The sequence below is a fragment of the Pagrus pagrus genome, assembly GCF_965226575.1.
Source record: "Pagrus pagrus genome assembly, chromosome: 3".
Taxonomy (NCBI): Eukaryota; Metazoa; Chordata; class Actinopteri; order Spariformes; family Sparidae; genus Pagrus; species Pagrus pagrus.
In genome coordinates, this window is record NC_140187.1 from 25434641 (window position 1) to 25447760 (window position 13120).

General features: G+C 42.2%; 1 protein-coding gene across 1 annotated transcript in view; it reads left to right on the top strand.

Moving 5' to 3' along the window:
* Positions 1-2289: 2289 nt before the first annotated feature.
* Positions 2290-13120, top strand: part of slc25a26 (solute carrier family 25 member 26) — a 57775-nt gene continuing 46944 nt past the window's right edge. The window contains exons 1-3 of the mRNA XM_084348245.1: positions 2290-2437; positions 4654-4810; positions 6698-6816. Of these exons, the coding sequence (XP_084204371.1) occupies positions 2405-2437; positions 4654-4810; positions 6698-6816 (309 nt within the window). The 5' untranslated portion in view covers positions 2290-2404. The remainder of the gene's footprint in view (positions 2438-4653; positions 4811-6697; positions 6817-13120) is intronic.

Consider the following 13120-nt stretch of genomic DNA (forward strand, 5'->3'; position numbering starts at 1 on the left):
ACTGCATATGTTCAGAGGAGTAAAACATGATTAAAGATGATTAATATTTAAAATATTAATGATGTAATAATACATCCAAAACTAAATAAACAAGCTGTTCTCAGAGGAAATTAAGCCCCCGGAACACTGTTTGAAGCTAGAAAGGTGGCAGGGTCCGCCAAATATAATAGAAATCGAGTTGTCCTTCAAATTCAGTTTGTTTATTCAGTTTATTCAGTCATGGAAACGAAGAGAGTTTGTTTATTTAGTTTGTTTAGGCATAAAAAAACTCAGTCATCGAAGATCTTTCTCCCCTGGTTAAAATTTCTTCCCCAAACAAACTACATAATATACCTTTAAATAACATCCCTAAATAGACATCAGCAACAAAGAAATCCTTGCGTGCAGTGATTCACACTCTGAGGTCCATCAAGACAAAGTGTCTGTAAAGTGATGCTGTTGCGTCCTCGGGCCTAACATACAGATCAAGGCAGCGGAGACAGCAGCCCATTCCAGATCCAGCTGGGGCTCGCATCCAATGGGATCCCTGCGAGACCCGCTTCAACAAGATGGATGACGGGCACCGAGCTTCAAACTGGGCGCACTCAGCCCAGACATCATTGGGTCCGGGCTGAATAAAGAGGTGGTGGCCCCTCGCCTGCTCTTCCCTAATAGGAGGCGCTGCCTGGCTGACAGCGGCCCATAAATAACCCAGTCGGCGTGTCACTGGAAAAGAACACACTCACCTGAGCACGCTCACTCAACAGGACCACGGGGAAAGGTGAGACGCAGGGACTACAGTTATAGAATGGCAACACAAGTGTGTGTGAAGGAAGGTCACAGACGCACATTTTCATGACTTATATACTTTGTTTGATATCACTAACACTGCATTGTGTCATCACACAAATCTATATATCATATTCAAGGTAAAATTTAAACATCAAACTTAATCGATGCCAGATTTTCACAGCAATTAAGGCTAAAATAAATGACTGTAACCAATCAGAACTGTGCTTTTGCGTCCTCAGGTGGCTCCGCTCCTTTAACCTCATTCTGTTCTCCTTCTCTGGCTTTGTCAGAGGTGACAAGCAGAGACTGGAGACTCGACAGGGAAAACGACAGGGCATTTGTATCACGGTTGCTCTTTCAACACAGAGACCAATCAAAGAAACACCAGTACACTCTGTAAAGGCACAATTACACATGTACCTGTCTCATTCAGCTCCATTGAAACTTGTGGAACGGACAAATTCGAGAGAAAGTTGTCTCGGCGGTGGAGCAGGTCAAGTTCACCTTTGCTCAGCTTTAACATGGCTTGTACATTTGAGTCTTTATCCAAGCGGTGTGTCATCCATCGCCCCATTTGGACATTACAGGCAACAAATGGCAGCATCACTCTCCTAGTGTGGGAGAAAAGATATTGGAGTTTCCTGAGATTGGACCTGTGGCATGATCATTCTGAAGTGTCGAGAGGGAAAATGTAAGTTTTCCGTAGTAGATCTTTTACCAAATAGCTTGTAATTCGACCCAGTGATTCAAGATTCAAGTCTTTACTGTAATTGTGTACAACAGTGCAACAACGTCAAACAGCAGCACCAAAAACATCTCCCTGAGCTGCGTAGTGAAGAATATGATATGATAAAAATAGTAATAATATAGAATAGAGTAAACTAGTTATAAAATAAAAATGTATTCCGATCAGTTTCTAATTACCTGTTAAAAAAAAAAGTAGTCAGTTACCCAAGGAGTGATGTAACTTGATTACTTTCAGTTACTTTTGGATTACTTCAATACCAAACACATGCAAATAAAGACGTGAGAAAAAAAAAATCAATAAGATGACTTTTGTTTAATCTTCTGTGAGAATACACACTCTTGTGTATTCGGTTTCAGTCAAGACCAGAGTGATGTTGTGTGAGGAACTGGAACAGTTACCTTCTTATTTGTATCCTGATCCTGTTGCATGTATTCTGTTACTTCCTGAGGCTGCACATGACACCCATAAGCCCACAGAGGTAGTCTGTCTGCCAGAAACTGCTGTAGTGGAGCAAATGGAAGTGAACTTTTAACCAGTCAGCATTTGCTTTCATTTATCCGCATGAATAAACTGTAAAATGAATATCTGTGTCTTTATATAATGTGGGTGAATATGTCTAACGATCACAATCACACTTTTCTTTTTATTGATTTCTTAGCTCTGTTCTTTTCTTTGTCGTGTCTACACACACCAGAAACAGAAATGCACTCAACGAAAAGCGTCTGACGTCACGTGAGTAGCAGCGTGCGTCATGGCGTCACGCGGAAGTAAGATGGCAGCGTCCTTGACAGGCATGTTTTGTTTACAGTGGAGGCAGAAACATGCTCAACAGTTGTGAATTTAACGAGCTACTCGACTGACAAGACAGGATTTTGAGAGCGGAGCATGGAGAGAAGAGAGTTTGTCGCGTCCCTGGTGGTAAGGTGGCACTTGTAGTACAACGTGTCTCTGTACATGTTAATATTTCCCTCAGCCTTCCTCTGTTTTAACCGCATTCAATCACTTTGTGTCGGTTACTTGCAGCCGAAGACCAATTTAGCATGAGAGCTCAATGCGTGGGTACATATGTGTTCGTGTTCCGCTCAAAAGTCACTAAAGAATGAATTTATTTGCGAAATGTAGTGTCAGACAAGCAAGACCCGCTGCTAGTTTAGACCACAGGAGCCTGTAACACTACGTCCATGGTGTAACCTCCTGCTACCACAGGTTAATGTGTTTTAAATGTTACCGTACGAGCTAACTTAGCTCAGCAAGTGACATTATAAAAGATAATGCACCATGTGTATGTAACTGAGTTCATGTAAGTACTATCACAGATAAAGCAGAATACTTTAAGACAAGAACAAGCTTTATTCTGTTAAAACACTTCTTGTGGATATTGTTATTGTTATTTTTCCTCAACTTTTATTTTCTTAATTTTTATGAGTTTAAGAAATAACTTAAGTAACAGAAGACATGTGGCAGTTACCATGTTTTATTGTCTTATTGCACATTAATGATAATGTAAAGTAGTGTACAGTGATAGAAAGTCAATATAAGTGCACAGTAAGAAACAAGTATTATAATAAGTAGATACTTGAATACAATTTCTAAGGTACTTGTAGTTGAGTAAACTCGGTATTTACACCCAGGTTAATTGACTCTGCAGAAGACCTGGGTTTTTTTCAGTCCTATGAAAGCTGCTCAGTGGTGTTTTGAAGCCAAAAAAGTTTTTACTTCCTGACTATGAAAATACCTGGATCACCAACCGAGCCGGCTAACTTAAAGGAGGTAGAATAATTTAATCATGCAGTTCTTCTAGATTTTCCAAATGTTATTGGACCGAATGACTCAAATTGTGACAGTGAAATGAGTCATTTCATGGGGGGTTGTGATGCTCAAAAGAATTTATCCACCGTTATACAGATATTTCTTTTCTCTTCTGGTACAACAGTTTCCGGTGCACACATAAACATATAAGGAGTAGTTAACGTTTATAATCATCAGAGAACGTTACATACCTTGTTTTTGGTACATGTCTTTTTGCCAGACATATTCGTACGTGTGTGAATGGGTAAATGAGAGGCAACAAGGATGTGTGAGACACATCTCACTCCCATTGCCTCTCCTCGTGTCCGTATCCCACCTCAGCGCTTCACAGGTAGTGCTCCTGCGCATGTACATGCGTCCCCTTCTGACTACTACAGGACTGAACAAAAGTACAAAGTTCTAGATGAGTCCAAAGTTCTGATGTTAAGGCATCTGGAACAAGTTCTCTTAACTGGAAAGACCACATCCATCTCCCACACTTTGAAAAGTTTGCTACGTCCCTGAATGTAGGTGCTGACTACAAACAAAACTCATGACATCATCACAATATTATGTGTTGAAAACTTGAATGTTGAAGTAATCATGTATGTAACGTTGTGATCCTACCCTCTCACTGAAGTGACATAGTGCAGAAACAAGTGATAGGAGGCGGAGTGGCTGAGACAGAGACACCACTCACCCTGTTACATGACACTGTACCATCAACATGATTTTGAAGCTGTTATTTGAAGTGACATAATGTTGCTTTAGGTACATTTTACTGAAAATATATATTTTTTTCAGTGTGATACTGCTATGGTTACTTAAAGCACCTTATTGTTTTGGCTGAGCGGCCTGCATTTCTACTGCTTTCATCAGCATTGCTTACAGAAGCAGCAAATGAAAGCTCTGATAAAACCCTCTGCACTACCTACCCAGGGCCAAACAACAAACAAACAAAGCTGGCAACTTGCTGCTGAATGTAGTGGAGCATTTTGCAGCTGTTGAGCCAGAAATGTTTCATTGGAGTTGGTACAGAGAGAGCTAAATGTAGAGTGAGTATTGAGTCAAAATAATGTATGTGAGGTGGGAAATAAAAATCATGCTAATTATTCCTAATGTTGCCCTGCTTCTGCTGGATATGTTGACAGGGAGCTGATAAGAAGTTCACTATATCAACTTTATAAAAATCAAAAATCAAAATGTGTCAGGGTTTACAGCTTGTTGCGTTACACTTGGGCCGAAAAAAACCCAATGAATGCAGGTTACAGTACAAGATCTCTATGTCCACCACTGGTGTTATAGAGCATGTATTCCATCTCACAAAATGATCATTATCTCTTCAGGCAGGAGGCTGTGCAGGGATGTGCGTGGATCTGACCCTCTTCCCCCTGGACACCATTAAGACAAGACTGCAGAGTCAGCAGGGCTTCTACAAGGCAGGGGGCTTCAGGGGCATCTACGCTGGAGTCCCATCTGCTGCTGTCGGCTCCTTCCCTAATGGTACGACGCTCATTCCGATGGTTGGATCTGTGGTCTGATGAAGGTTCACTGTTCAGTATTGTTTGTAACTGACATTCTCCCAGAGCTACATACCAAAAACTACAATTCTTCTGCGTGTGGAGTCATTCTGAAAGCTAACCTCGCACTGTGTTGGTCGTAACATCCACAGAGTAACTGTTTGAGTTGGCTGTTTAGACCTTATTTTAACTGTGGCTCATTATTTTATTTTGTTTTCTTGTCAGGCCTAAAGTCAGGCACTTGTGATATTAGTAAGAGTGCAACTTTGTGGACGTTTGTTGGGTTGCACAGATCAGTTTAGTAGTTCACAAACAAATTAGTTTTATTTCTTTTCTTTGTTTTGCAGGATCAGACAGGGACTCGTATGCATCCTCATTAAATCTTTTTAAGTGGTGACAAAGTTCTCTTCTTTACTTGTTTCTCGGTGAGATCAGACTCTTGTTTCTAACTTTTGAGGAATGAACTTGTGGTCATGTGGGATTACAGCTATTTAGGACCTGGATTTTAACTACTTAGGGACAGTTTTGGAATCGGTGCAGTAGATCTCCTTAGCACCTCTTCAATGTAATCCTTTGGGGCAACTCAGATCGTCAAAGTACGTCCATTAAAGCACTTGTTTTTGCCGCTGATAGGCTGAAGAGAAATCTTACTCTCAGTCTGGTGAGGTAAGATGTTGCAATTGTTGCCTCATCTAGATTGTCAAAATCATGTAAATATAGGGCCCAGGTTTAAAAATACAGGATTTCCCTTTAAAGTTCGCTTAATGACATAATTATGCTCTGAAGCTCTTCTTAAAACGGTTTTGACGTGACTAGACTGTTAAAAACAAAAATCTTTTCAACAGCTTATTAGCGTTTGTATTTCAGTGCTTTCCATAGGCAGGCATTTCATTTGTCATCGTCAGCTTGAGTGTAAGTTTGAACACAACATTGCATCCATTAACAAACGTTTTCAACTTTTGTTAATATGATTGTAAATGCACCAAGTCAGTCTGCCATTTCAACAGGGCTGAGATTAATGATTATTCCCTTTTTCAATTAATCTGACGATTATTTTCCTGACTAATCGTTTGGTCTATAAAATTGTACAAAATGCTCATCACAGAGCCCAAAGTGACGTCTTCAAATTGCTTCTTACGACCAACCAACAGTCCAAAACCCAAAGAGTCTTCATTTACTATGATGAATGACAAAGAAAAGCAGCGTATCCCTATATTTAAGAAGTTGGAACCAAAAAATGTTGAAGATTTTTGCTTGAAAAATGACTGAAACCACAAATTCATAATCAAAATAGTTGGTAAGCAATACATTTGCATTTGATTGACAAATCAATTAATGGACTAATCATTGCAGTTCTACATGTCCACCTTATTGCCAAGAACACTTTTGAATGGAAGAGGTTATAAATATAAAATAGTTTGAAGAATCTCTTTGGATTGAGGCCACACGATTTGGGTGCTATAGTGTGCAAATAGATGCACAAGATAATCAATAGACCATTCAATTAAACGTTTGCATAAATCAGATGACTATTTGATGGATCAGTATGACTTTCATGAGCATATCACAGAGAGAGACTGATAAAGATGAGACTTTTGAGTCATGTAATTAAATTAAATATCCGATCCGAATGAATTCAAGGCCTTTGCAGGATGAATGTATGTGACCGTAAGAAAGTACTGAACTCTGTCCACAGGAGACACACTAAACTTTCTCAGCTCCCCCCCCCTCCTCTCCACGCAGACAGACACACATACACACTCATGCCCACACCTCAGTTTCTCCCCTGTCAGTGGTAGTGAGGGATATTAATTGCTGTATGCTGGTTGACTAATGGGCCTTAAATGGCTGTGGTTCTGCTTGGTTACAGCCGCTGCTTTCTTTGTCACCTACGACTGCACAAAGTCCCTGCTCGGCGCTGGCGGAGTGCTTGCGGCACCACACGTGGCACCTGTCACTCACATGCTGGCCGCCTCCCTGGGAGAAATAGTAAGTCTTGCTGTCCCTTATTCTCCCAACTTTTTCAAACTCTCAGTTGAATTTTTGATCCTCTTTTGCTCCGCTGCTGAACTCTCTCAACTTGGCCTTCTTCATTCTCACTGCTTCCATTCTTAGAAGGCCATCTGCTCTGTGCACTTGTTGTTTCTCTTCCCTCTTTGTTTCTTTCCCACCACTGTAAGTCCCAAATGAACACCATCGGCATGTCTGTTAACGTTATTGCCTTCTAAAATTCATAGCCCAGTATGCAAGGGAGTAGCAGGGCAGGAGGGCGGGGGCAAGTATGTGGTTTTGGCTGTAGGCCCCGGGGTCCAGCTGGGCGAGTTAAGGGGGCTTCCTCAGGACTCTCCCAGCATTTCCCCCACTAGCTGGGTAAATAAGATCTCATTACTGCCTATTGACTCATCTACTTTCCCAGCTCAGGCCCCCAGACTCTGCCAATTTAGTCTGGGGAACTGGGGCTTGAAACCAACAGCAGCGCAATTTCCTCAGCCCATCCTCTCCAAATCACTCGCAGTGAACCACAGAATCTGAGCCATATGGGGGCCACGCGTATTCACATTGGCATGAAGCGGGGGGTAGACGGATGGTGGGTATGGAAAAGAGGCATGCCCCCCTGCTATACCACCATGGCTCTCTGCAAAATAGTAGGCTTTCAGTATTCATGGCTTTTGGATGGATGTAATTTGGCCAAGCTTTGCATGTTTATGAAATGGGATTATTCCACATGGGAGGGTGTTCACCGTGAGTTTATCTCTGTCGTAAAGTCTCACAGTGTTGAGAAGAATGCCATGTGCAACTCTCATGTTAGCACAATTTCAATAATTGTAGTGAGCGATTGTCAACATCAGTGCAGCAACAAAGCGCTTAACAATCTGCGCATTCTTTCAAAACTTTTTGTCTACGACACGGTCCGGATGAGCGCCAAAGGTGAGGCTGGGGTCGCGGCTACCTTTAACCCCTCTCCCGCTGTTCTGGATTTGAGCACATCAAAGGCACAAATCCTCAGGAGCGGAGCTGAGCAGAGCAGGGGCGGTATCCCACTGCATTCTGGCAACTGGATACGTCTTGTTCAAAGAGAGTAATCTGCAAGCTTAGCCATGAAAGGCCTACCCTGGTGCTGCCCTGTGCAAGGCCCAAACAGCCGCGCTATGATGCAACGGCTGCCACATACGATTCTGTGTCTCCTCAGTACTCGCTAATGATTTTTAATTATAAGTTACCGCACTGAGGTTCTGACATAAGCTTGACTCAGTTTGGGCCAAGTGGGTGCAATATTCTTGTTTTGTCTAGAGCTGAAACAAGCACTCGAATAATTGATAAGTTGATTGATAGAAAATGAATCCAACCAGCAGGATTTTCTGATATGCTATATTTTATTTCATTGTATATTGAATACCTTTTGAATTTGGACAATACAAATAACTTGAAGATGTCAATATGGCCATGGGAAAACAGAGAGGGCCATTTTTAAAAGTAATTTCTTACTTTATAGACTAAATGATTGTAAAAAGAGCTGAAATAATTCAGCAGCCGTAGTTTTGTCTCTTCTTCATACATTTTAAGTCATTTTCTCCATTGCATGTTCACACTGCAATATATCAGTTCTTTCACTGCTAAACCTTTTAAGGCATACTTCACATGATCTCAGTGCTGTAAAGCCCCTTTTTCAAAATGGTGACTCTACACAGTTGAGGCTGAGAGGAGATCAGACTCTACCTGGAAGGTACGGTACCTGCTCAGTTCATAGTCTGTTCTCTATAAGCCAGGGCTGCCATCACTGTTTATGATGCTTTATTATTTGTGAGGTAGGAATCCTCCTCAAATAGTAGAATCCCTCATTGCTAATCATTTTTCATAATCTGAGCATGGTGGGCAGAGTCAGTCAGTTAGGAGGCCTATTGAGCTTTTTCATTGTATCCCTTAAATCAGCTTTTCACATAGGTTCTTGTGCATGTGAAATATCAGTCCAAACCTACAGAACCTCCTCTCTCCCACAGAAAGCACTGCTCCGGAAGTGCCTGAAACCCCTCGTCAGTAGTCCCGCCTTTTCACTTTCTGTCACACATTTGCATAATGTATCCCTAGCAGCTAGTTTGGCACGTAACAACTGATTTAGCACAGCTGCTCTGTTGTTGTTAGCGGTGCTGGGTCAGGCGTGTGTGAGCCGACCAATCAGGGCAGACTGAGTATTCAGGAGGGGGACCTTGAAGAGACAGAGCTGGAACCGAGCGTTTCAGACAGAGGGGGAATACAGTGCTGCACCACTGACGTGTCTTCTGAGCACTAAAGCATGCAAACCTGTAGTAACCCATGAAATTATGAACCTGAAAATGAGCACAATATGTCTCCTCTAAGGGAACTTTGAATCCTCACGCCATTTTGCATGTAACAAGACAATACAGTAGGTGTGTAAAGTTTGCTTTTGGTCCGGGGCCCACCATTAAGTTTTGGTTTTGGCCCTGCAAGTGAAAAAGTTTGGGCCCCCCTGCTCTCAGCCATCATTACTTCTTGTAGTCCTTCTCTTGGACTAAAAGTAAAGAAGACAGCTCATCGTCTCATGTGCTGCCTCTCTACCATCTACTTTGTGACTATAAGAGCTGTGTTTTTTCATGATTCAGAGCAGAATTTTAATTATGTGGCAGAAAGTTTGTTAAAGTTCTCTTATTTGGCTATATTTAACCGTACAGCATTAGCATTATGTTTCATCTTCCCCTCTGCATTATATGTTGTTCTGCCAGTGTAAGACAGGGTCACTTGTTTTTCTTTGTGTTTCTCTTCCTCCCGCTTGTCTCTCTTTTGCTGGGAACAGCTGTGTGCGGGCAGGCTTTGACACACAGGGACTTAAAGAAGAAGAACTTGTTATTTTGGTCCTCGTCCGACTTCCCCACCCCACCCCTTCGTCAACCCATGATCCTTTCCCCAGGAGTCCATTTAGTTGTGTTTTACCAACTGTTTCCACTCCGCAACATTTGCAACAGAAGCTTTATGGGAATTATAACCTTGCTAATCCCATCCTGAAGTCTCCCTCCGTGGATGATGTGCTCGACTTGACTCTCACTTGCTGGATGTGGACTTCAGTCAAAGTCTGTGATGATCATACCAGAGGGGGTTTGTCACTTGGAATTTACTCTGCATAAAGTATGAGATGGGAATTGAAAGACAGAAAATAGTCAATCCTTGGGTTTAACAGATGTTCATCGAAGGGAAGGAGGAATGGTTAAGCATATACAACAAGAACATGCCTTACCATAATAATAATCACCGTATGTGAAATACCTGTGAGAGTTTTAGCTTGCAGGAATCATAATTTTATCAATAAATTTAAAGTTCAGCCAAAAGATAATAGTAATATTGTGCATCACTACTAAATAAGATTATCAGATACAGGATTATATTGTGGTGGACATACAGTGTGTGCTTTTAAAAACAGATATAAAGCAGAAATCTACTAGAGCTGATGCATGGATGTCTTAGAATGTAATAACCGATATCATTTCTATATTAACCTACTTAACGCTTGGTTAAACTTGTAAACAGAAGCAGGACAGAGACAGGGAGGACAGAGAGGAGGACACTCATAAGTTGTAGACAGGAAGAACTAGAGGGGGTCAAGACAATGAGAGAAACCCCACCTCTCCCCGGCAGAAGTGTCCTGATGTTTGTGTGACTGTGGTGGTGGGACGCTCCCATAAAGAATGTGTAAGCTGATGGCGTCTGTCAGGCTCTAGCAGGCTGTTATCCAGCCATTAGATCAGATTTATCTTCATTCCCATTCGCTCGACGTCTGCCCTGAAAGCTCATTTGTCAAGGCCAGGCGGCGGGTTTCTCTCGCATCTATAAACCCCCACCAACACCCCCTCGCCACCACACGTCTTTGGGAGGATGTACTGGAAAATACAGTGTGACATGACAAGATAGGGGGACAGCGAGAGGGAGGGAGCAGGAGGGAGGAGTTTTGGGGGTAGAAACTGGCAGCCACTTAACTTGGCACTGAGAAATAATCCATGCATCGCCTTTGAGCAGCGCCACGCTCTGTGATTTATTGGCTGTTGTTTCAAATTTGGAGATACGCAGTGTCCTCATCTCTTTCCTTTTTCTTCATGACCTTTTTTCGTCCCCTTTTTCCTTCCTTCCTTTGTCGACCCTTATTTCAGTCTTTCTTGGTAATAAGATGTGTTTCCAGGATTGGGCGAATGATCACAAACCGAGTTAAGCCATGGGAATTTGGTGCATACGATGGCACATCCTGTCTTTCAGGGGCAGCATGTAGATGCTGTTGTCTATACAGGCTTTCAAAGGGTTCTGAAGGCACTATTTTCCTATGAGCTTGGGAACAATGTGAAGTGAAACTAAGTTGAGGAGAATAAAGAAACAAGAGCTTGCAACACTATTGTGCTTACCATTATTTCACTAAAATTCACCTTTGATCCTTTTTTACGAGTTGCTTTCCCTTTCATTGTTAATGATTAAAGGTGCGATATGTAAGAATTAGTCACCTGTCGAATTCATACTCAAAGCAAATAAGGAGCAGCATATCGCCCTAGCTAGCTGCCTCTAATTGTAGCATCTGTAGCTAGTTTGCTTAGTTAGCTGTGCAGTTAGCGGTCCATGCTGGGAGCTCAGGGACCAGATGTGTGTTGGTGTTTACACTGCTAGCAGAGGAGCCTAGATCCGGGACGGGCTAGGGCTAGCTGGTTACTTCTCTGCCACACAATAAATAGACGTCATAACGCCAAAACTGTTATTTGTTCACATTCTGTTGATGTTTTTATTTTTTATATTTTTAAAGATATATTTTGATCTTAATTATTACATACTTTCCCTTTTAATGACAATTGTTAGGCGAAGGGCATTAACTTTTTTTGCCTTCTGAAGGGGGGCATGACTCTGGATTAGTCTTACAGCAGATGTAACAGGGGTTTTCAAGCTTGTTTAGCTCCATTTATTGTCTCGTGCTCGATAGAGGCACGTCAAGTATGAGATTAAGTTGTTTTGCAGATTTTTCAGCTGGAGTTATTTTGTTTATTGGTCTTGGCGTTGGTAAAATTAGGCTATCTTTATATGTGTGACTGCAGCAGTTTCTCTTTGGCAAATTGTCTGTTGTGGGGGTGAATGCAGGCTATTTTATGACAAATAAATCCAAATAATTGAGGCCCATAACAGCTGTTTCAGATGTTTTCTTACCTGTTGTATCTTCATGGTGCCACATGATAATCCTGGTCCTGATTGACTGACCACTGTGTCCTGATGCCCGTGAGCGGTAAAAAAGGAGAGGACGGAGGGATGTAATGACTCAATCTGCGGATTGATTCGCCGGCTATGCCCATAATGTGCTGTGAGTCTCTGCTAATTTCCCATTCCTTACTGCTGTTCGCCCATGATTGAGCGCCGGCCGCTTACCTTGTTGTTTAGCGGCCAGCGCTGGAAATTGAAAACACGCTCTGTCATTTGGATTAACAACAACATGCCAGGGGAAACTGAAAGGCTCCAATCACAGGCAGGCTGCCTCCTAATTAACGCCACCTGACGAATCCAACAGCTTGTAAATAAAGATGAATGGTAGCAGGAATCCAAAAGACTGCCAGTGGGTTTCATAATAAGTTTACAAGCCAGAGAAAAGCACTTAAAGAAGGGCAATCAAAGTAGGTAAAGAAACTGGAGTGTGTCGTCCTGACAGCCTGACTTGTAATGATGGACGTCTATCTAATTCGTCCATTCTTAATTGTAATTATTTTTTTCTCTCCAAATTTAGCAGAATGCTATCTATACATTGCCGCCGTGACATAACTCTATTATCCAGACTTCCAAGCCCCAGTCCTACTTTATCATGCCCCGATTCATCACCATTGTTCCCCCGTTTTCTGCTGTTTTCAGGGATCTGAAATGGTCTCGGAGGCTGCCCACTTTATCTTCTATCCACTCAACATCGTTCTCCCCAACCCGAGGCGCGCAAATTACTCCCAAATAAACAATGTCCCTAATTTATTTGGTATAATCTCTGGCTCATTCTGCCTTCCCCTCTGCGGTGACAGGAGAGGAAAAGCCGTCTCAACTCCAGGCCCCACATCCAATTACGTCAGTAATTACTTGTCATAGCCACTTTCTTTCTATTTAGCTGCCTTATTCTGGTCCTTTGGAGAATTGGTTCGGGGGAAAACATGATGTACAATGTATTATAAATGGTAACTTGACCAAAGGGAGGGCAAATGAGATCTCTGAGATGGATGCAGCCAGATTTGTTACACAGGGAGGTGGTGCAGGTGAAAGTTTGGCCACTTGGTGGTACTGTTGC